The sequence below is a fragment of the Drosophila biarmipes genome, chromosome X (genome assembly GCF_025231255.1).
Source record: "Drosophila biarmipes strain raj3 chromosome X, RU_DBia_V1.1, whole genome shotgun sequence".
NCBI classification, from domain to species: domain Eukaryota; kingdom Metazoa; phylum Arthropoda; class Insecta; order Diptera; family Drosophilidae; genus Drosophila; species Drosophila biarmipes.
The window spans coordinates 7,583,990-7,607,943 of NC_066611.1; the positions used below are offsets into that span (position 1 = coordinate 7,583,990).

Below are 23,954 nucleotides of genomic sequence, written 5' to 3' on the forward strand. Positions count from 1 at the left end.
AAATATATTCAAATATATATATAAATGTCTAGCAACATTGTTGATACATATATACAACGTTTGTATATATTTATTTAAATACACTTATAATTTATTTTGATTTCCGTACACTAATTTGGCTTCTTGTTTGTTTCGTTTGCATGTGAGAGTTACCTTTGATTCTTAAGTAATGTTAATTATACTGATTTTAACATTCTCGATATAATACCTTGTTATAAAAACTTCACATTTATAATTTTGTTAAAGTCATCTTTATTATATATTTAATTTTAGCATGTTCTATAAAATTCAAGATGTCAAGAGCACAAAACCCTAATATTTAATTGAATTTCAAAAGAAGGGACAAGAAAGGCACATAAGCATTGGTAATACAAAAATACCAAATATGAAAATACTAAAATAATTTCATGTGTGCATGTACCTTAAAAATCTAGAGGTTGGGATATAGGGTTTAGAGAATTTATATTTTTGGAGCCTTTTATTGCTTGTATTAAGAGCACTGGGACTAAATAATAAAAGCTTTTTTCAAAGTTAAAGTAAGGTGTTGGAAGAGAACTCTGAAATTTGTACCTTAGGTACTTTAAGGAAAACATTTTTAACTTTTTTATATTATGGAAATATACAAAATGGATATAAAGTTTTATATGTAAAACTGAGCATGTGTCTTAAAAAATCCTAAACCTCAAAATTGAAAGTACGAAACCTTATAGTTAAGTGTACTATATAGGGGGCCTAGGAGAGTACCTAATATTCATATTGATGTATAGAAATGCACCTTATGCCCTCAACTAATTTAATTTGTTTATCCCACCACCGGCTTGAATCGCAACTGCACTTTAGGTACTCACCGCTGGCTGGCGACCTATTGGCCAACTCAATCTTGCCGGGAAACGCAATGACCGGCTCTGGATGGTGTATATTCGTCTATAACCTGGCCCCGGAGACCGAGGAGAACGTGCTGTGGCAGCTGTTTGGGCCCTTCGGGGCGGTGCAGTCGGTGAAGGTGATCCGGGATCTGCAGACCAGCAAGTGCAAGGGATTCGGATTCGTGACCATGACCAACTACGACGAGGCCGTGGTGGCCATCCAGTCGCTGAACGGATATACCCTGGGCAATCGGGTGCTCCAGGTCAGCTTTAAGACTAACAAGACCAAGACCACTTAGGCGAACCCGCCACTCTGGACTAGACCTCTCCAATACTCCATGATCTGTTTGATTTGACGACACCTAGACTATGGATCGATCTGATCTGATATGATATGATCTAATATGATATGAGACGCTGACAGTGTAGTCGAAATTGCGAAAAAATTAGCGCGAGTTATGATATGTCTATCATTTGATTTGTACGCTAAACGAAATTATTATGATTGTAATTCTAATGAAATCTTAGTGAAAATTGATTTATTTCCATCTCTATAATTTAATTTTATTAACTAAACCAAAAAAAAAAAAAAACAAAAACAAAAAAAAACAAAACAAAGCTTGAATGAGGCAACCAAAAAACACAACACAGAAACTAAGGCAAACTTTAGAAAAAAAGGATGAGCAAGACAACTGTCTATAAATCGACAAATGAGAATTATGAGAAGGTAATAGGGTCAAGGGAAAAACAAAAGAAAAAACGAAAAATAAAAAACATCAAAAATATGAATGAAAATGATCTAAGTCGCAATATATAGTAACTATTTTTTTTTTTTAACTTATGTATATGTAATTCAATTCGATTATATTCAATTAAACAAAGTATTTAAACAAGCTAACCAAATGATTTAATGTCTATTGATTTAAGATTTACCAACATAACTCTCTCAGATTACCTAAGTACTTATTATAATGGATATGCATAAATATATTGTATTGTATTGTATTGTATTTTGTGTTCGTTTCGCAACCTTACCCTACATTACATTACATTACATTAATTCTAGTGCTATTCAGCTCTTATATTTAATTCGATTCGCCATGATTTACACTCGAAGACGAAACGAAAATCGAAGATAGGGCCGCGATATATTCTCCAAACGTAACAACTAAAAACCCCCGGCACCCATACCCACTCACACGTAACCATTATTATATATATGTAACCAGATTTAATTACCTTTTTTTCGTCGTCTAAGATTCGTATTCGTATTCGTCAAGTGCAAACCAAAGTAAATGAAACCAAGAAAACTTATTATATTATATTACATTATATATTATTACGCCTACTTATTATTCCATTTTTATAATTATTATAACTTATTGAATGCAACCAAGCGAAACCAAACAAAACCAAACAAAAAACATTACTACAACTTAAAATATATATTTATTATTAAATAAATGTGTGACTTATTCCAAAAACTATGCAAAAAAAAAAAAAAATGAAAAAAACACAAAAAACTAAAACACAAAAAATTGTTTTCTTTTTTTCCTCAAATATCCACACACACACACCTAAAATAGAGCTGGCAAGAATTGATTAATCTATTGGTAGGATCGATTGTTTTTTCTATGCCAAACATCGATATTTTTCAGTCCCAACTGAAAAAGGGCTACAAACATTCCAAGCCATTTTTTAAAATGAAATTTCGTATTTTTGAAGTATTCGATAATCAGTTTGATATTCTCGATAACACTATCTATTTACTATCGATGCTTTGCCAGCTCTGATCTCTACCCACCTGAAAATTGGCAATATTGCAGGCAAAACGCTTTCACAGTTGAAGTGATCATTGAATAATTGGATCGGATCGAAGGTATATCGAATTATCGCCCGCAAAAATCGGAACTTCAGCCGTGCAAATCGCTCCACACACCTTACCACACCGAACACACAACAACAGCACTCGCATTTATACAAATATATTTAAAATACAAACTATGTTTCAATGCTCTCTAAGGTATAACTAAGTTTTAACTAAGTTTTACGCCTACTATATAAATAGATATCTAACCGAACACGAACTCTATGTACGCGCATCAATATAAATTCGATTTTCCAATCCGATATTCTACTTTTCAAATCCGAGATTATTTAGTAGAGTCCACTAACAATCAATGTGTGTGTCTGTAGTTTAACTGATGGCGAGAAAACCGAGTGGAGATATGAACATTTTTTAACAAGCAAAACTTTTTTTTGTGTATTTAGGGCTTTAGGGTCAGGCCACATCTACATGGCAATCGGCCATGAGGCGGTAAAACACTAAAAAATAATAAATACGAGAAAAAACAAAATAAAACTAACTTTAAACTAGGAAAACCAAGGACAACAAAAAAAGCGAACAACAACTGATGTTAAGAGGAAGTTGCGAAGGCAAATTGAAAACACCAAATTTTTAAATAAATAATATAAATGATGTAAAATTTTTTAAACAAAGATTTATAGTAAAATTTATTAAATATATATATACATACATATATATATATTTGTATTAAGTATGTATAACGACATATACAAAATACACATGGATAAGAGCATAACGAGAAACCACTACGGAATCACGAAATTCCAAGGAATATGAGCAAAGTAAAATGTGAAATACATTAAAAAAATACCTAAAATTACCTAGAGACGAAAAATCAGCAGAAGACCGGAAGTCCTCGAAAGAGAACTGCCGCAAGCAGTTCGCTGCTGTTCGGCACAAGCAGTTCACCGTTGGGACTCTAAACGAGAAAGAGAAAGACAAGATCTTCAAACGAATGCTGATTCGTTTTCCACTTCCCGGCGACTAGTTAACCTACTCAATACTCAATATGGCATATGGAATAATCAAGTAATCAAGTAATATCCGCAAAATAAACGCCGCAACGCAGCTGCGCAGGCGCGTGTGTCATTCACAAAAGCAATATGGAGATGTGGCGCGAGTTGGCTGATTTGGCCCATGCAGACTTACTATATATATATATTTATATATATATATATATCGGATGGAGGGAGGCGAACGGAACGCAGTTGTACAAATCGCAACTCAGCGACTCGGTCACATTCATACATGGCACTTACGCCGCCACTTACAATTTACCCGAATAAAAAAAGAAAAATCGAATAAAAGACCCATATTAACCAAAGCATATTAGTTTAAAGTCAGCTAAATAAAAACCGAAAAACACACGCAGAACTATGCAAATCCACACACCGATCAGTTGACAAAAGTTCTTCGATATTAATTTTAGTAAAAGAAACAAAATACAAAATAAACAACACAGCAGAATGCAAAACTAAAACTGAACCCAACAATGAAAATCATCAACTAAGCATGAAATGCATTTAAAAATTAAATACAACAAATACATATTTATATATATATAGATGTAAATGTCTATTTGTATGGCCAGGATAGCGAAAATATGAAATTATAGCCCCGTTAACAGAATCGAAAACCGAAACAGAGCAACACCAAAACGAAGAATTTGAAGATAGAAACCCGTAAAAGACCCGAAAGCGAAAGTGAAGCGTTTTAGCAACGCCTCCCGAAGCTACACCCGAAAATCAACTTCCAACATTTTTATTGATATACACTAAAATCTAGACACGTAAGACGATTTCATCGATACCAAAATCTAAGCTAAGACGACGATTGCATGCATATTAGCGAATATGAAACTTCAATCTAGTGTTTAAGCATCGAGAAAACGTGCGACAGATTATGCAAAAATCCAGATTTAAGCGAAAAAACAAGCCAAAAGCGTTTAGAAACCAGGAATACAAAAAGATAATGGTCGCCTGAGGCAAATGACACGGTAAGCAGTGCAAGCAGTCAAGGAACTTTTTACAAGCAGTTGGCACAACGGAAATTGCTTTAGATTTAAACAGGAAAACAATGTTGAATTATTTGCAAAATTCAAAGGATTAGTTTAAAAAGGAAAAAAAACAATAAGGAGAAGACAAAAAAATATACGTAGCCGCTTTGTCAGACGGAACGCGCCCAAACCAAACTAATTAACTAAGTAAACACAAATAAATGTAAAACAAGAAAATCGCAAGAATATTTAAATCAATTTTTTGCATAAGAAAATCGATAACCGTTATGCATATATATACATACATATATATGTAAGCCAACTTTATATATATGTGTGTGCGCAAGAACAAAGATCCATGAATCAAAACCAAAAAAAAAAAACCAAAAATCAGAACTCAACTTCAAACTTAATTAATTATTATCCATTTGATTGTGTATGCTAATTATTATTGTCTATAGCGTATCGTACAAATATTAATATACTTTTCGTGCAAATGCAAGGGCAGCACCTATTTATGCATTACCCTGCGATCGTACTTATCCAATTAGTTAACCATATACCGCATACCCATGTACTTACCTTACTTTATAATACGTATGCTTACTTACTCACATTTCGATATTGTATTCGTAGCCCCTGAGTAGAACTATTAACGTTTTTTTGTACACCCTCCAAGTCACACGACCACGACCCAAACACCACCCAGCAGCTAAAAAATGCTCTAACTTAATGTATTGCTTACATATAAGTAATATGTATTAGAGGCCAGCAGGGATCTAAAGAGTGCTCGCAAGAGAACAGCGCGAATTCTTGAGATTCAGAACAATTTGTTCTCGAAAATGTTTCTAATTTAATATCATCGATGTTTCATATATACATTTAAAGGGTTGATAACTAAACAATCACAAAAGTCTAAAATGGAAATACATCTACAGTGATGAATCACTCAACTAATTTTTAATTATCGGACTTTTTTAATGGTACTGATTCAAAGCTCTTTAGGTTCCTGCGTCTCAAGTAAATTTAAATGGATAGGCGCATATTTGTATGTATTTACCATAAATATAGCTAACTTAACACAGACACAGACAGACCACACCCACACCCACTCACACAGTAAAGGAAATGATACCGAGGTGACACAAATTTAGATGCATATTATTATATAACTTATATTGGAAAACCAAAGCGATAAGATGAAAACGTAAATTTTACTATACTCGTACATATAAATTATATGAATGTATGTAAATTATTATTATATTTGTATTTTATTGTATGAATTAGTTTTGTTCTACGCTCTTTTGCTCTTTCATAAACAAAGAAAAAAAACAAAAAACCAAAAACGAAATCCAAACGAAACTCGATTACAAAAACTAAAACCAAACAACAAAAAGCCGGCAAGCAATGGTATACAAAATAAAATAAAAATATGACAAAAGAAAATCGACAAAAAAATAAAATAAAATTGAATGAAAAATTTACCAAAAAAAAAACTACTTGTTTTTATTCTGTGGATATTTGACCAGTTTCAGTTAACTTGATTTATTCACTACGTAATTGTGATTGGTTAAGTGGGATACACATCGTAAATATCTGACATTAACAGCTTCAATACATTACACATATTTTGGTATTTATAAATATCATCATATCATATATATCTTAATGAAATATCTAAAAAAAAAACATTTCTTTTGGTACGCGGGCACGTATGTTTCATTTTGTGCCTCTACTTATATCCTCTCAGGACTTGTATTTGAACATATATCATATCATAAAATATTACATACATTATATATTATTTTTTATTAAAATCGTTTGGGGAACTTTTTGTATTTTTGACACTTGATTCCCGCAATTACTCTGGATATGACATAAATAGTTTTCTTTGTTTCATCTCGGATAGCTGTATGAAACCTAAATATTTATAAGGGAGACCCTCTACGTAACATTTTATACGGCTTATATAAACATTTAATGTTTTAATGTTTTTATCTAGTTTTTTGTAGTAAGTCCGATCTGTGACTTTTTCTATGTGTATGTTTATAATTTTTTTGTTTTTATTTTGGTTAGAATTGTATTTAAATTAATTTTAAATTTGTTTAACTATTTCATGTTAGAATTTTTTTAGTTAAAAGTTAAATCTTTGGGAAAATTTTGAGAAATATATAGAAAATTTGTAAACATATTTTTTCAAACTGGTTTAAATTGTATATTAAAGAAAGCCTACAGGGTAATCTCAGAATTTATCTGATCTGATTTGATTAAAAAATATATTTTTTGAGGTAATAAATGCACTAAATTAAAAACTTATAATAATAATTACAGTTAGCATTTTTAAGCAATATTCAATAATCACTGTCTAATAGTATTCCAAAGGCAAGGGCAATCACATTTTTAGTGATACGACAAAAAAATTTCTATAGTAGAAAAGTTTTAAAAATAATATTACACTCTATTCAATGTCGAAAGCAAAAAAAAACTTGTACTTAATTTAAAAATCCTTTCAATGTAAAATATTTTATATATTCATCAATATTTTTATGGAGGCTTCGAATTTTTTTAAAGAATAAGGAAAAAGCAGCTCTATTTCTGTGCTAGCTGTTCAAAATCTTTGCGCTGCGATGTGGTCAACGTTTCGATCGACCCTCGGGCGGTACGTCTTAAACGCCCAGCTCGCGGCTGGGCGTGGTCGTGGCCATCTGTCCAGTATTACTCCCGGCCGGCGGCGGGGTCACCAGGCTGGGCAGCAGCTTGTTGAGCAGGGTGCGAATGGCGAAGGTGACGTCGTGGTTGGCGAAGCAGAACAGGAAGGAGACCACAAAGCCCTGCAGACTGACGAGGATCACGGAGAGCATTTGGTAGAAGTGATCCAGCTGGGTCCCTGCATCCGGACGGTAGGGCAGCAGGAAGTGCTGCAGACCGAAGAGCGGTACCAGGATGATGGTGGCACGTACCGCCTTCCGGATGGCCAGCGGTGCGGGCTGGGCGGACTGCGGATGCAACTTCCTCACAATCACCCGCAGAACGTTGATCAGAAAGACTGGCGGATACATATAAATGGGTTAAAAACATGGTTGTACTTATGAGGCTTCCATATATTACTGAAACTAGCCAGCAGCGAGAGGGTTATGGGCACTGAGAAGATCCACAGGTACAGACTGTCATTTATCCAGCAGCTACAATAGGTAATAAAATAATTAAATTTATTATTATTACAATTACTTTAAAGTATTTTGGATGTGCTGTTCATGTAATGTATATTGCTTTAAAAAAAAAAAAATAACGTTGGAGTATTGTTGGAGTAGTTTTGGAGTACTGTTGGAGTAATATTGGAATTATGTTGGAATAATATTGGATTAGCATTGGATAATCGTTGCAGTAATGTTGGTGAAATGAAGTTATTTGACGTAACTTATTTTTAAGTAAGGTTAAGCTTGTCTTTATGTAGTGGTGAGGACACAATGAATTTGAAAGTTAAAAAACTGTTTTTAATGCAATGATTTTCAGTTTACCCATAACTTTGTTATGTTCAATGAAGCCTTGTGTAAGTTTCACGAGTGCTAGTTACAATATAACTACTTATTGGATTGCGTAAACCTTAGGCGGTAACCTTCTCAGCGACTCACTGTTTATTGTCCGGGCTGCTGAAATGCCTGGCCAATCCATAGACGATGGCAATGGGAATCGGCGAGAGCCAGCTGATGACCATGAACCAGCGCATCACAATCGTATCCTTCACAAAGACCTGGCAAATAGATGGGGGTGTGGGTTAGTCAGTCGCCGGCCACTTCTGACACCTAAGCTTGACGGAGATGGAAAGCAGCTGGCCAAAGTTGCGATGTGCTCTCAGACAAATTGGTAGGGGAAAACCATTGCCACGTCAGCGGCTGCAGCGAATCACATCTGCCATGCACAGAACTCGCTCATAAAGAATGCAGACTTACACGGCAATTACAGAGATTTGCATGGCAATGGAAGAGGGGAACGAATGACTTGAGGGCAATTTCGGCTGACTTACCACAACGAGCACCAGGTGCAGGTGTAGACCCTCGCAGAACATCCAGAAATAGTTGACCAGCATGAAATAGTGCACCACCAGATGCAAGCCGATGCACCAGAGCTGCAAAGTCCATGGTAAGTTAGTTAGGCAATTGTCAACACAAAGCGAAATAAGTCACGAAAATGGTATATTCATTACAGACTAGAAAATATTATTAAAGTAATACCATAAAAAATATGGATTGGAATACTGTTGTTGTACTACTGTTGAAAATTGTTGGAATGCAACATGAATGGTGTTGAAACACATTATTGGGGTAATGTTGGAGTTATGCATTTTCCAAAAACTATAAAAAACTGAGATGTTCTACACTATTGGAGTAATGTTGGATTGTTGGTGAAAAATTGCTAAAGACCTTTTACTGCTTTTTTCTAGTTGTTGAATTGTTATTGGCGTACTGCTTAATTTTTACAACACTTATTGTAATAATAACCAGATCTATATTTGTAGTGGTGGTGTAGTATATTATTACAACATTTTTTCTCTCTGCAGCTCACCGGATTGTCGGCTATGGTTTCGGGTCGCTCCACCACCAGGCGGTACCACAAAATCCAGGCCACACAGGTGCAGGCCAGCGAGGCGAACAGGTGCACATGGATCCGAATGCGGGTGCAGCGCAGGGATCTGTGAAGGGGATATCCGTACGTCAGTATCAGAATGGAGAACGGAATAGCCCCATGCAGAGCGACGGCAGACACTTACTTGAAGCCCAAGAAGATTATAATCGATATGAGTAGGGCCAGCAGGGAGAGGGCGTAGCCCCTCACGTACAGCTCGTTGACGAACTGGCGAAACTGCAGTGGCAACTTTCTTGATTAATGTCCGTGTTCCCCCCGTGATGTCGCCGGAGCACTTACCTCCAGGTCCTCGTAGTCCACGCAGTTGGTGTAATTGGACCAGGTCTGATTGCTCTCCGGATGACGGAACCAGGAGCCATTTTCCAGGCAGCTATGAATGCGAAATGCTTACGATAATTGTGACTGGCTAAGTGCGAGCACAGGGGGCGTTTCAAACAAAGCGCCCGACAAAGCAAAAGTCACTTAACTTGGCCGAGAAGCAGCTGGTGTGTAAAGTGAGTTTCGCGTTATCATCTCGGTTCGGAAAATATTAAGTTTCGAAGGCTAATAGAGAAACTTGCGAAATTCTTATAAGTTGAAGTGTTATATAACACTGTATGAATCTAGTAAAGTATACTTGTTCAACACTAGTCAGTTAATTTTTGTTGAAAAAACTTATAATATTATTTATTATTTATAAATTGTTTTGCTTTCTGTTGTTATAATTGTTTTTATTCTTATTGTACGAATTATTGCTGAGCTTTGGTAAAATTTTGGAATAATGGAATAAAATATTTTAAATAGATTCAACAATACCTCAATTGTTTTTGTTGGTGAAACGTTGGTGTAATAAAAAAAGTACAAAAGCCTACGTTTTAAAAAACATACTTGGAAATATTTCTTCCTGTTTGGGATATTTTAACAAATTTTGTCCCATGGTGGCTACTTGTTCAGAATATATTTACCCAATTGGACTGGGAATGCTAATGATTATTAAACCCAAATAGATTTGCTGAGGTTGTCGCTCTCATAAGTAAACATTGTATCTAGCGACACACGGAAAACATTGAAGTAGATGTCAAGGCATTTCCGTATTTGTGCTTTGGCGGATATTACGAATTGCGGAATTTATTTGGCCATGCAAGACCATGCACTGAATGAAAATCTATCCTCTTCCCGCAGGCCGTAATATCCAGCCACTTTGCGCATTTAACTCACGTCTTGTGGGCCAGAAATTTTCTGTTGAATCCTTCGACGAAATCGGGACAATATTGACTCAGCACGGTGCCGGCCGGAGTCCTTGGCCAGCAGAGATATCCGTCAAAGTTCAGGGGGCAGAAGAGCCGTGGCTCCGCCCGCTGATTTGTGGCCATCGTGGCACTGACGACGGTGGCCACCAGCTCCTCCTTCTCCGCCTGCTCCGCGTCCACGTTCCGCATGTCAATGGCGCCCTCGTTTAGCGCCGCGTTCTCCAGATACCGCGGCACCGGGCTGAAGTTCTCCGGCAAATCGAAATCGTAGTCTGTGCACGGCAAGAAATGTTATTAGTAGGGGATTACCACATAAAGTATCATGGAGCTTCGTGGAATTAACACTTTATGACTTATTCAGGTAAGACATCTCAATTTTTTAAAAGTATTAAGTAAGTAATAAAGTAAGTAAGTAAGTATTTTTTATTATTTTGTATTTTGCAATATAATTATTTAAGTATGGAAATATGTATTGGAACTAATTGTAGGTTTTTCAAATTCAAAAGTATTTTTATTTATTTATTGAAACATTGTTACGATCTCACAATTACAAAAAAATATTTTTCATAATATTAAAAGATAATAATAATATATACTTTATTTTATACCTATAGTATAATACAGTTTATCTAAAAAGTTTGATTTCAAATGACATTTATTGATTTTTTTCTAAATTACGGATTATAAATTAAAGTAAAGTAAATAAAAATATCAAAGGGATATTAAAAATGCAATTTGCTTTTCAAAAGAATAACATATTGTATTGCTCTAAATTAAATGGAAACTGATGGAAACCAATTTAATTTAATTTGCCTTTCTTTCGGGTCTGAATTTTTTAATTTAAGTAAAGAAGTGACTGGAGAAAAAAAAATTATGAAATAACTACAGAAATCCCAGGCCTAAATACTCCAAAGTAGCTCATTGTATCGATTTAAATGGGTCTTTGTAAATGCACTAAATGTGATCAGCTGGGCTCTAATTGAATTCAACTCGGCTTTCCTTTATGCGCCTGCTGTTTTCCATTATTGGCCCTGTGCACACGGCATGCGGCAAATCACGTATACGCCCGGTGGCAGCCACTCACCTGTTGCTGCCCCCAGCGAAACTGATGGGTCGTCCGTATCGTATGTGACATTCTGGTATCGGTACACGCACTCGGCATACAAATGCTTTAAAAATATGCGCAGATTATCCTGTGTTTGCGTCTGCGATGCCGCTTCCACATTTTCCGACTCTGATTCCGAGGCGGCTGTTCCCATCGTGGGTGCTTCAATGGGGCTGGCTCTTGTCATGGCTCAATGCACTGAAAAATAATGTTGTTAGTTCAAAAAAAATATAATTTATATATTTAAATAACACATATATAAGTGGTTATTTTCAGCCTATGATTTTAGGTAATATATTTAAGTACCGTAAACAATTCGGGTTTCTCAGGGAAAATATAAAAGCGCTTTTAAAATCTCCAAACTTAATAAAAATATTAAATGACAACAGTATTTTAAAAATTACAATTTTATTTTTTGCTGCCATCGAAAAAGAAATGATAACTGAAAAACAATTTTATAATAATAAAATAATCAATATTAAGTATAGAAAAGGGTCCTTAAGTAATGGAAAATAAACGGTTTAACATAAAATTCTAAAAAAAAATTATATGCCATTAAAAAACCATTGTCTTTTGGTCATTTATTTTTTTTTTGCCAAATGGAAGGTTTGTATTACTATAATTTTATTTTATTTATTTATTATTTTTTATATTTATTTTTACTTAATTTAAATATTTATTTCTCTTGACCTTTGTTTTTTTGTAGAAGTATCAGGTTAGTACTTCTACAAATAATGTACAAAATAACATGTGTTTATTTATTTATTATTTATTTATATCTAATTAATTTAAGTATTTATTTCTCGTGATTTTTGGTTACATTTTTTTGGAGAAGTAGCTAGTTTGTATTATTATAAAAAATGTAAATAAATATGATGTAAAACATTATTTATTATTTATTAATATTTACTTAATCTAAGATTTTATTTCTTGCAGTGCTTGGCGATAACGATGGGAATTGGAGACGCTTGTGGCTGTCCATTCGTGTGTGCATTTCTAATTTGGCTGGGCTTCAAAGAGTTGCCTCAGTCGAGTTCATATTCCGCGGGGAGCCTGGTGCCAAAGGAAATGGAATATACATATGGGGAGCAGGCCACAAAGGGTCCCTGGGATGGGATCAATACTGGAGCGATGACAGCCCTCGGGGCGTGTGTGCACCTATTCTCCCATGTTGTAAATCAGTTTATTGTCTAATTAATGGCGACGCTTAACCGTGGCCCTGTTTTCGCAACCGCGGTTGGACGAACTTAATTGCATTTCGTCACAGAGAGACAAAGCAAATGCCACGGGGCAAAAGCTCGAATGAAATGCATGCGATCGATCGAAAAGCAAGAAAATGCCAGGGCACATGTGGCAGGGCACGGGGATGAGCTGCAAACTTCTTGCCTAACTTGGTTATATTTTTAATCAAAACTCATTTCGCTTGATTGAGTTTCCACAGAAGCCTGTCTGGCACAACACACAGGCGGGCGCAGCAAGTGGATTTGCCCGGGCACCCGGACTAAACTTTAATTTGCCGCATTAATTTATTATACAGGAGGCAGGGGACAGTTTCCATGATGGAAATGGCGCCTGGCTAAACATTCTTGCATGTTATTTATTTTTGCAAGTGTCTCGGCCAGGCAATTAGTCCTCAGGTAAGGAGGAAAGGACGTGGCAGCGTTGAGGAAGGGCCTTTGTTGGCCATCAATTCAAATGCCTGTCCTGAAGCACTAATGAGCATTAATTGCATTTACAGTCTCAATGGCCGGCGACCCTTCCTTTGAGTGGAGTCCACTGCAATATTCCCGCTTTATCATCTCCTGCGAGACAAAGTGTAATTGAAATGGCATACAACTATGGCCTTCTCCAGCAGATTCCGGTCGTCATGCCATTCTAGGGCTGGTGATATTAAAAAAGCCGGTTGTCATAACTATATGGGGGCTGTAGTGGTGATAACAACATCTCTGCCATCTCATGCCTCAGGAAAAATAAAAATAAATATTCAAGGAGGAAAAACCTACTGTTAATTATTTTATTTCAGTAAGAACTGCCCCAAGTGATTTAAATCTAAAAATATATTTACCGAAAGGGAATTTTCACTGCTTACAATAATCAACTATAAAGATGAAGAACTGCTTTGAAAGCAATGACTGCTTGAAGGGATTTTGTTTAAATAATAAAGCAATATATTAAAATAAGGAATTTACGCTGGCAAATATATACAAATAATAAGCTTAAAAAAATATATTTTCAGATATTCTACCACAAATGGTTTATATCTAAAAATAAATTTTAAAAAGGGAATTGGCTGTTAATAATCTATTAAAAAGGTGGAAAACTGCTTTTAAAGCAAGAACTGCTTTAAAGGTTTTAATTTCAGTATTTTAATACCTAACAAAAAATATTAAGAAAAGGAAAGTAACGCTACCCGTTATTGAAATAATAAGCTTAAATAAGAGATATTCTCAGCATTAAACCAAATTAACCGAGCTTTCCAAATGCCACATAATTTTATTCTACAAAAAACTACCTATATTTTTTATTATTTGCTGTTAATATGGCTTAAAAAACTACTTTGCCCCTACTACTTTTTCTTCCTTCTTAATATTTTACGACTCCTGAGTTGGCGAAATAAATCTGGAACGCACTGCATGCCAAAGTTTCCCCCAAAAACTAGGGAAGCCCTACCAGAAATACGCTAGCATCTGCAACATTTTTGGCAAATTGTTTTGTTTTGCATAGTTTTGCTGATACTCGGTACTTGGGAGTGAAGAGCGGCCATAAGAAACCCCCTTTCTTTCTCATTTTGAAGCATCCATAAAACACAAATAATTGGAAAACGTTTGCTTGCATAAATTATGCACGAAATTGAAATTTATTGTCAACAACGGGTGGCAAAAGAGCAAGGACTATTTTTCCTCTTGTTTTTGTTTTATTCGGGAAACAGGACCTCCCGCTGCATAAGATACAAATGGCCAATCAATGGGGGTGGGTGACAAGAGCTGGCAGAGGAATAATTATATGTACACATGCTGAATATTGATGATGAATTGTTTTGTCTAGCGGGCCAAAAAAAAAAACGAAATTAATAGAGGCGGAGGTGGAGGAAAGCCGTCAATGCGGTTAATGATGCCAGCGCCATTTGCAGGCCGGAAACGGAAATGCCACGTTGCCCACACGAAAGCGGACATGCGAAATAATGCCATATTATTCGGTCATTCTTGTCGGATCAATTATAATAACAAATTACTTCGGCCACAGCGTCTGGGTCGCCAAATGCAATTACGCACGCCGGACTGGCCACGAATCCTGCGGAATCCGGCGTCCAGAGTCCCGAATCCCCCCGAAGGATCTGCGGGGCACAAAAGTTGCCAACCTTGCGAATTATTGCACTCATTTCCCGCCAATCACACCACGCTACGTTTTTCCTGTGTAGCGCACAAAACTTTTCGCATAAACCAAACACAATTAGAGTGCGGCCAGAAATCGAATTATTTATTTGTACGCCGTACGCAAATATTTAATTCGATTGTTTACTTAATTAGGCCAGTGTAAATTAGGACTCCTGCGGGCCGCTAATTATGCGAGATATTTTGGAAAGCATTTTTTTCTGTGAAATATTTTTCTATAACATGTTCACCTGATATTCGCATAGTTCTTGTAGAAGTGGTGCCAAAAGATCACTTACGCGGTCGACACCCCGGCCAGTTCAGTTCATTGAATTGTTTGCCACTGCCATTCATTGAAAATTTAAACAATTGACTCGCTTACAGTTCACCGCTCGTCACGTACAACAACAAGACACAAAAAGCATTCGAAACACGGACAAAAAATACGCGTTCTGTTATCGGCGGGCCAAAGACGACGCTCCACTCCGCTTTTCGCACCGCTCTGCTCTGCGTTCCGTTGGAAAATGGTGCGGCATCCGGCGAAAATTGCCTGCCGAGGCTGCTGGCCGAGCCCCCACATTTTCCCCCACTTTTCCTGTCCTTGCACACACCAGACACTGGGAAAAATGCCTTGCAAGTCGGTCGAAATTCGGGAAAAAATTATAAGATTAAAAAGGATTATTTTGTAGTAAATAGTTTTAAAGGAAATACCATTATAGTATTTTATATGATTTTTTGCAGTTTTAGAACGTTTCTTTTTCATATTTAAACTGACAAGTTGTAAATAAAATATTACAAAGTAAAAAAAATATTTATTAATTTGATTATTTCTTTTTAGCACAAACAAACAATTAATACCATTTTCTACTGCTATAATCACTTTGGAAATAGTATAAATTATTTATACTATTATATTAAATTATTTCCTTTGAAGAGTAGATTATAAAATTAATTTAGTGAAAATATGTTATTTGAATAATTTCTTGCAAAATAGATTTTATTTCAACACCTTATCTAATAACATTTTAAACTACTTAAATTCAACAATAAGCCGAGCATAATCCATATTAAATATATTTATGTATTTTTTTTGTGTATATTTTTTGCTCAGTGCACTAACACTGCTTTCATAAGCTCAACTTGTCAGCAACAAGTTGTTGGTGAACTGCTTGCTTTGTGTGCCGAGTAAATTGGTTGTTGTGGGCGTATATAACAGTTTTCCCGGTGGGCGTGGCCCACACAGCTGGGACCCACAATTTCTTCAAGATTTCGAGTTTAGTTGGGGGAATTTATTTAACCTAAACAATGCATTAAAACAAGTTTAATTTAAATTATTCCAAGGTCTGGACATGGATATTAAATACAAAGTTTAATATTTTAAAAATATATTATTAAACATAATTTGGCCTGCATTTTTTAAATTGATTTAATGGAAATAATTTACTTTCTGTTAGAATATAAAAACGTATGAAAGAATAGATATATGAGGTAGATCTGGGCACTTTTCAGCAAAGCCACATTTTTACCCCTTGGGATAGCAGGGGTTAATACCCCTTGAATGCAAAGGAACTCGTGTTTGTTTCACTTTGAAACTGCAGTTAAGAGCATTTGATGCGATTGCCAGACAACTTTTTTATTATCCTGGTATAACCTTTAAGATTCAGCTTCATGGAATATTTCGTCTCACTTCAATATTTTTTCACTTCACTGTAAACTTTCGCCCCAAACTTCCATAAAATGTATTCCTGAATTTCTGATGCCGCATTTCTGATGTTGCATAGCCAACGAGTGTAAATTTTGTATGCGTTTCTCTGCTGTTTTTCAGGCAAAATTGGCATCGACTTAGAATTGATAAAAAATTCCTTATAAAATGTAAGAGAATTTCATACAAAATGCATTTTGCAATTAGCATCACTCGGTGTGGTGTGAAAATTCCGGGGCTTTGGCTGGGACAAAACCAAGCCCATGGAGGTGATTTTAAGGAAAACACCTTTTTGCAATATAATTCTCTGCACATGGCCGCAGATATATGTTGGTGCATGTGCCCCTTATCTTCTTGGAGTTTAATTTTATGTATGCCCAGGAAAAAGCACGAGGACCGGCAAAAGTTTACACAAGGGCTTACACTTTTTAATTGATTTTTTATTACGCATTATTTCTTGGTTTCTTGGCTCGAAGTAAGAGTGACTTTACTGCAATTGCCTTGGCTGACTTTATGGAGGACCTTTGGTTTCTCAATTAATTGTTAATTAATTAATTTCTGCTGGGACCTAAGAATTGGTTTTAATATTCTTAATATTTATTATTTTTAACATCATTAGAGGAATATAATAAAATACAAATCTATTTTTTTATATATATTTTATAGTAGTGTTGTGTTGTTAAAATTATATTTATATTAATTTTTTGGAAATAGTTTTGCTTGAAAATAACAAACTTTTTTTGGTTAATCATAATAATTTAAACAATAAGGAAAACTCAAGGAAAATAAAATGTGGAGTCTTTTTATAATGTTATTTTTTTTTAATAAACCTTTCCAGATATTATTAAAATGTTTTCTTTTACTAAAAATTATACATGCGATGGTATAAATAAATTTAGAATAACAGGTAAAGTTCTGCCGCAGTGATCACTATTTCGACTTGCTGTCGGGCCCTATCAACCTTATCCAGTTAACCATGTATTAACCATAATAATATAATATAATAGGGGCAATCTGGCGCCAGGTGAAAGAGTTTAAACCCGGTTAGTTCGAGATTTAAGCAGCGGGGAATACAATGATTTTTTGTTAGGTAATGCCACTTTACTATGGTATAATGCCAGCGCACTTTGGTCGCACGTTCCGGGTCGATAAAGTCCGCAGAGACGGGCTTTAAACAAAAAAAAGAAAGAAAGAAAGACTAGAGAGTGATGTAAAGGCCGCAATCACATGCACGTTCTAGACCCCATTTCGCAGTCGAGTCGCTGACCCATAAAAGCGGGGATCTCCGTGGTCAGAGGCATCAGTTCCATCGGCAACATGTTCCCCTCCGAGCCTCAGTCGCAGTCCAGCTCCTTGGCCCACTTCGGCCTGCTCCTGACCCTTGTCCTGGCTTTTGCGGGGGCTCAAGGGAACTACGACTGGTACAGCGACTATTCGGGCTCCGAGTTGGACTACATTTTCGCCGATGTGAACTACGATGCAGTGTGCCCGCCTGGTGGCTACCCAGTTTGCGCCTCCGATGGTTATAGCTACCATCCATTTTCGAGCAAGTGCCGCCTGGATTCGCAGAACTTGAAGTTGCTGTTCGCCGGCAAGAAGGGTAAGTTTCGACTTTATATACCTAACATTAACATTTTCACTTTTTGAATTTTTTAAAAATAATTTTTCTAATGAAAACCATCAAAATAAATATCATTTTAAAGGTTTACCCATACAATAGAGCATATAATATTTTTTATATTTAAATATTCCAATGAAAATCTTAAAATATTTAAAAAAAATAATTCTTTATTTCTTAAATTTTCAGAACTTATTCAAACTGATGTGAAGTACTGCTCCTCATATCCCGGCCCTTCGTATGGACCCCCTGCTCCTGCCCAGGGTTACTATCCCAGGAGCTCGCCCGCCCAGAGCTATGCCCCCGTTCAGTACTCCTCGTCTTCCGGTCAGAACTCATATGCCTATGCCGCTGCCAGTGGTCCCTATGGCGCCAAGGCTACAGCCGAGGCTCCGGGTCCGTATCCTGTGGCTGCTCCCTCCTACTCCGCCCCCGTTGTCTACGCTCCGCCCCCAGCCAAGTATCCTTCCCGCCCTGCCAAGTACCCCGCCCCATTCTCATCCTACCCCGCCTACGCCGCTGTTCTGAGCTATGCGGGCACCACCAAGGCGCCAACCACCGGATCGACTGCGTCCTCGGCCACCACAGCTGCCAGATCCACCACAAAGGCCAGCAGATATCCAGCATACCCCCAGGACCCAACAACCACGGTGGCAACCACTAAGGCGGCAACAACCACGGCGGCGACAACCACAGTGGCAACTACAAAAGCAGCAACAACCACAGTGGCAACCACCAAGGCGGCAACAACCACAGTGGCAACCACAAAGGCGGCTACAACCACAGTGGCAACCACTAAAGCAGCAACCACTGCAGCTGCAACAACCAAGGCGGCAACCACTGCAGCAGCAACAACGAAGGCGGCAACCACTGCAGCAGCAACAACGAAGGCAGCAACCACTGCAGCAGCAACCACTAAAGCAGCAACCACTGCAGCAGCAACAACGAAGGCAGCAACTACTGCAGCAGCAACTACTGCAACAGCAACTACTAAAGCAGCAACCACTGCAGCAGCAACAACCAAGGCGGCAACCACTGTAGCAGCAACAACAGCCAACCCTAATGTAAGCACCCTAAACCACCAATCCGATCTGTAAACTGTAAAATCTCCTTACCATTTCAGAACCCCTAAGAAAAAGCATCGATCAGCAGCACCACCAATGAACAACACCCTTGAACGCCTAGCAAAACCACCGAGAAACCACCTGAAGATATCATCCAACGAAATATTAATTTTAGCCACAGCAATATGTAGAGTGTTCAATTTAACCAAAATAAAACAATCAGTACAGCATGTAAACAAGTCGAGTCGATCGCATCTGGTGTTCTTTGGTTTTTTGAGGCACTGAGAAAACAATTTTAAAAATTGCAAAGTCTTAAGATTATTGTAAAAAAGAAATCATAAAAGGATATACAATCAAAATAAAAACTTAAATGAATAGAAGTTATTAGGCTATAAACATTTTAAGAACTTTAGTTCCAATCTTTTTTTAAATTTTAAGAAATTACCATTTAAAAAAAAATATGAAAGCTTTTTAATAATCTATTATATTTTAAATTTGTTAAAATTGTTTAATTTAATTTTAAATATGACAAATATTACTCTTTGATGATGTAATGGCGAAATGGCTGAGTAAAAAGGGCCCTAGTGACATGTCACCTATAGGTGATACATTTCTTCTTTTTTCATGTTTTGATGATTTTAAAGTTTAAATAAAATCTAAAAGCTTATAGTTCCTAACACTATAAATATTTCAACTAAAGTACATATTCAAATGTGTGTTTAAATAATATTAAGCGAATTGTATAAATTTTTTTTTTAGTGTTTAATGTTCTTGCTGTGAGAAGTTCGCAGCTCAACCAAAATGTTTAACTTCAGTAAATTCCTTAACATCCCATTACAAAAATGAGTTTAAAGGGATAAGGCTTTGCACAAACACCTCGAAGGGATGTTGTTAGATATTTTCTATATATATACATGGTGTTCAGGTGCTTGGGTGGTGGGGCGTGGGCGGTGTGGGCGGCACTTATCAGCGCCTCTCGCCCCACACACGCGAACAGGTGTTTGCCATTGTTTGCGGGCTGCATAATTTTCGCTGCGGCTTAATAGATTTTTTTAAGCAGTTTTCCGCTTTTGTGTTTGCCCTATCTTTTGACAATAAAACGGCATTAAAAGCGGGTCGGAAATCGGTGGCGGAAGGGTCGAAACAATGGGCCAAAATGAATGTGGGCGGTGCTCAGGGGGCGGGGGTCTCCTATGGCTGGCGGGAAAGCGGAAACGGAAATTAACAAATGCCCCAGGCAGCACTTGGCATGCCAAACAACAGGGACAACCGCCCGGCTAAAATAGCCATTTATATTCAAATTGTCTTAGCTTGGCTCTGATTTTTGTGCCCACGAGCTCACATTTTTTTGACAGTATTTGTATTTTACTTTTTCAGCCTGCGAGGGCGGCCCAAAGTTTAATGGGCAAATCTGTTTAATTAAATGATAAACATTTAATTTGGGGCACCCAGCTTGCCAACACTTTGTTTATTTTTTTGTTTCCGAGATAAAAGATGTAAGATTGGCAAACATTTTTTAAAGGGGTGTTTGCACGAACACTTTAAACACGAGGAAGGCTAATTTGGGGTTAAATGTATTATTTAAAGAGTTAAAAAGGGCATATGCTTTAGGAATAACATTTTTAAACCAGGTTTGAAAATGTATTTCTTATACATTACTAATTTTTTGTATTTATTTTAGAGCTCTAAAATATATCTTTGAACATAAAAAAGTAGGAAAAGCTGACTGAAGCATTTTTTCCCCTCTTAAAAGTTGTAACCAAATTTAGTACATCGATAAAAAAGTGTAGGATAGCTGTTCAGACTAAAGACTTTTATAGTTTATCACACTTACGATGATTACATCTTTGTTTCGATTTTAAGGTGAGAATTTGACTGAAAGATGTTTCTCGGGTAAACGCTAAACTGCTGGCCTTATCGGGTTAACATAAATAATTTTATTGCTGAATTTCGTATACATCAAAGTTGTCGTCTTGCGAAATGATAATTTCGCCCCGCCCCCAATTCATGCAAAAACATTTCACAACTTGCGCATATTTTGTGTAAAATAATTTGTAAAATTTCGTTTATTTGATGTGATTTACCCAGCCAGCAATGTTGTTGTTTTTTTCCCCCCGACAGCTCGGTGTTTTCGCTTTGCTCATTAAAAGTTTTCACCGCGAGTGGAGAGTGCGAAAAGTGCTGAACAGGCGAAAAGATCCGGCACAATTGAATGAACTCTTTCATTTTGTTCGGTTTTTTCTTCTCCAAGCTGGCGCCGTAAAACGCCGAAGTGAGACTTGAGAGACAGCTATCCGTGAAAACTCAGCCACCCCAACCTTTGATGGCCGATAGCAGATGGCAGTGCCAGCATCCTAAGCCAATTATTGACATTCCCTGGCAGCTCGCATAAATCAAAATTTGCACAGAAGCCCACGAAGGGACTGGGGAAAAGGCGGAAAATGAGGAAAACCCGGGAAGCAGATTAAGTTGGAGGAGCTGTTTCGGATCGGCCGTTCTTAAGCGGATTTAAGTGCTGGGAACTCGCCGATTTGGCGGGTCCATCGAAAAGGTTATGCATCAGTTTTAGCTCGTGAATTGATAATAGAATATATAAATTTAAAAATAAATAATCAAATATATTAAAATATTTGGAATATTCTGAATCTTATTTATTGTAAGCCCTTGTGGATTTTGTGCTAAAAGCTTAAACTATACTTTTGAGAAACAAATTTAATTGAAATTTATCTCTAAATTTTACAAGATTTAAAATATTTTTCTATTAATGAAAACTAAAATTATTTCAAGTTTTGAAATGCGGAATTAGTGTTTGTACGAAAATATTTCATTGAATTTTATATTTAAATTTTAACTATATATAAATATAAACAATTACTTAAAAAGACTTTGAAAGCAATTTAGTATTTTACTTGGTATTGTAATCCACACAAATAAGATTTTAAAGATTTATTTTTTTGATATGTATTTTTAACCAGTTTTAAAAACACGTATATTTACTTTAAATTTTAAAATAGTTTTTAAAAAATTATTTTCTTATTTGAATAGAATTGTGTTCACCAAAATCGAGTACAAAGTATTTATTCACTCACTATATATACATATTTCAACCACGATTTTTACCATGAAATAGAAATGTTTTTTTTTTGGGGAACATTCACTTATTTTACAACAGAATAAAACCCACATCAATTAAAAGTCAAAACAATTCTAGTCCAGTAAAATCGAGTACAAAGTATCTGACAGTCGCGTCCCCGAATAAATCACGGCTCTCGTTTTTTAATAAATTTGAAGCGGGACAAGATTTGTGGTGGCTTAGTCGCGGGCAAATATTTTATTTAGATGCCGTGCTGCCACGCCCTGTGCCGCATAAATCAAATACCGTTCCCTTTGATTTTCATCGCTTCTTTTTACAACAAATATTTTTTCTGCCCGCTCTGCTCGAATTGATATTTATGGCCGTGAAATCGGCTTATAACATTGCCCATTCCCCCCGACCAGGGCGCATACGTGGGCTATATATACACAGGCGGGTTGTTTATAATTCAACCGAAAATCGCCACGAAATCAGATCGCACTTAGCGGCCGAGCACAATGTGTTGGTTATTTTTATTGGATTTAATTGCGAGTGCTTGAACTTGGCCAAGTAGTCGCGCGTATAAGGTCTCTGCCGGAAGCCAGGGAGCCTCGGAACATCCACTTGGCCCACGAGTAATCAAATAATGAATGATAAACGGGCCAAGTTTGGATTCCATCAGGCGGTCGGATTTGGGATTGGGGGAATAAACAAGCCACCCATTTGCGGTGAATTTATGGCGCGGGAATCTCGGGCAGCTTTTCCACTCGACTGACAGCTCGCTTCCAATATTCATAGATTTCAATTAATTAGCCACCTGACGATTAATGCGAATTAAGCTTCGTTAATCACGCGTTTTTGCAAATCGATAGCTGTTTGCACAGGTATCCATATCTTATATGCAGCTTATGGCTTTCCGCTCAGCCATATAATTAATATTGTTTGGATTTCACTCATTTAACAATGATTGCCATTTGTACTTGCCACCTTCGAGTAGGGTATTTTCCAAGTTCATTCAACATTAATTGAGTTTATTTTCGTCAACAAGACATCCGTCACTCAAATTTGATTAATTTTAAACTTTTCATTTGAGTATTCCTAGATCAAAACACGAGCCAAAATGAGGATAAGATTAATGAAGCATTAATAATGCCAATGAGTGGTTTACTTTGCCAACAAATTTAGCTTGTTTGCGAAGCAGGGGCCTATTTTGGGCCACTTTTTAATTTCCAGACAATCATTGTTATTATTTACCTTATCCTGAGATGGAAAATAAATTAAACGTTTTGCTGAAATAATATTTCTTTAATATACAAATTACTATTCTAACTAGTTTAGTGTAAACAAAAATAAATAAACTTAAGAAAATAAGTAGGCAAATCTTTTTTTGTTTAACTTTTTACTTTTTTTAACATG

General features: G+C 36.4%; 3 protein-coding genes across 6 annotated transcripts in view; 2 read left to right on the forward strand and 1 right to left on the reverse strand.

Annotated features, from left to right (window-relative positions):
• Positions 1 to 6,228, forward strand: part of LOC108033331 (ELAV-like protein 2) — a 31,305-nt gene extending 25,077 nt beyond the window's left edge. For all 4 annotated transcript variants that reach the window (XM_017107737.3, XM_050890554.1, XM_044092851.2 and 1 more), the window contains one exon: positions 841 to 6,228. In XM_017107737.3, the coding sequence (XP_016963226.1) occupies positions 841 to 1,165 (325 nt within the window). In that variant the 3' untranslated portion in view covers positions 1,166 to 6,228. The remainder of the gene's footprint in view (positions 1 to 840) is intronic.
• A 581-nt stretch (positions 6,229 to 6,809) lies between these two features.
• Positions 6,810 to 15,528, reverse strand: LOC108028792 (calcitonin gene-related peptide type 1 receptor). The gene is made up of 10 exons (XM_017100885.2): positions 15,381 to 15,528; positions 11,690 to 11,908; positions 10,574 to 10,877; positions 9,656 to 9,746; positions 9,501 to 9,592; positions 9,296 to 9,422; positions 8,757 to 8,858; positions 8,365 to 8,483; positions 7,841 to 7,914; positions 6,810 to 7,778 (listed from the first exon to the last, which is right to left on the reverse strand). Exons 2-10 carry the CDS (start codon positions 11,895 to 11,897, stop codon positions 7,399 to 7,401), a joined length of 1,497 nt encoding a protein of 498 aa, XP_016956374.1. The 5' UTR covers positions 11,898 to 11,908; positions 15,381 to 15,528; the 3' UTR covers positions 6,810 to 7,398.
• A 2,570-nt stretch (positions 15,529 to 18,098) lies between these two features.
• Positions 18,099 to 19,704, forward strand: LOC108029000 (prophage side tail fiber protein homolog StfR). The gene is made up of 3 exons (XM_017101083.3): positions 18,099 to 18,383; positions 18,591 to 19,465; positions 19,525 to 19,704. The coding sequence occupies exons 1-3, from the start codon at positions 18,101 to 18,103 to the stop codon at positions 19,531 to 19,533; spliced, it is 1,167 nt and encodes a 388-aa protein (XP_016956572.2). The 5' UTR covers positions 18,099 to 18,100; the 3' UTR covers positions 19,534 to 19,704.
• Positions 19,705 to 23,954: the final 4,250 nt, after the last annotated feature.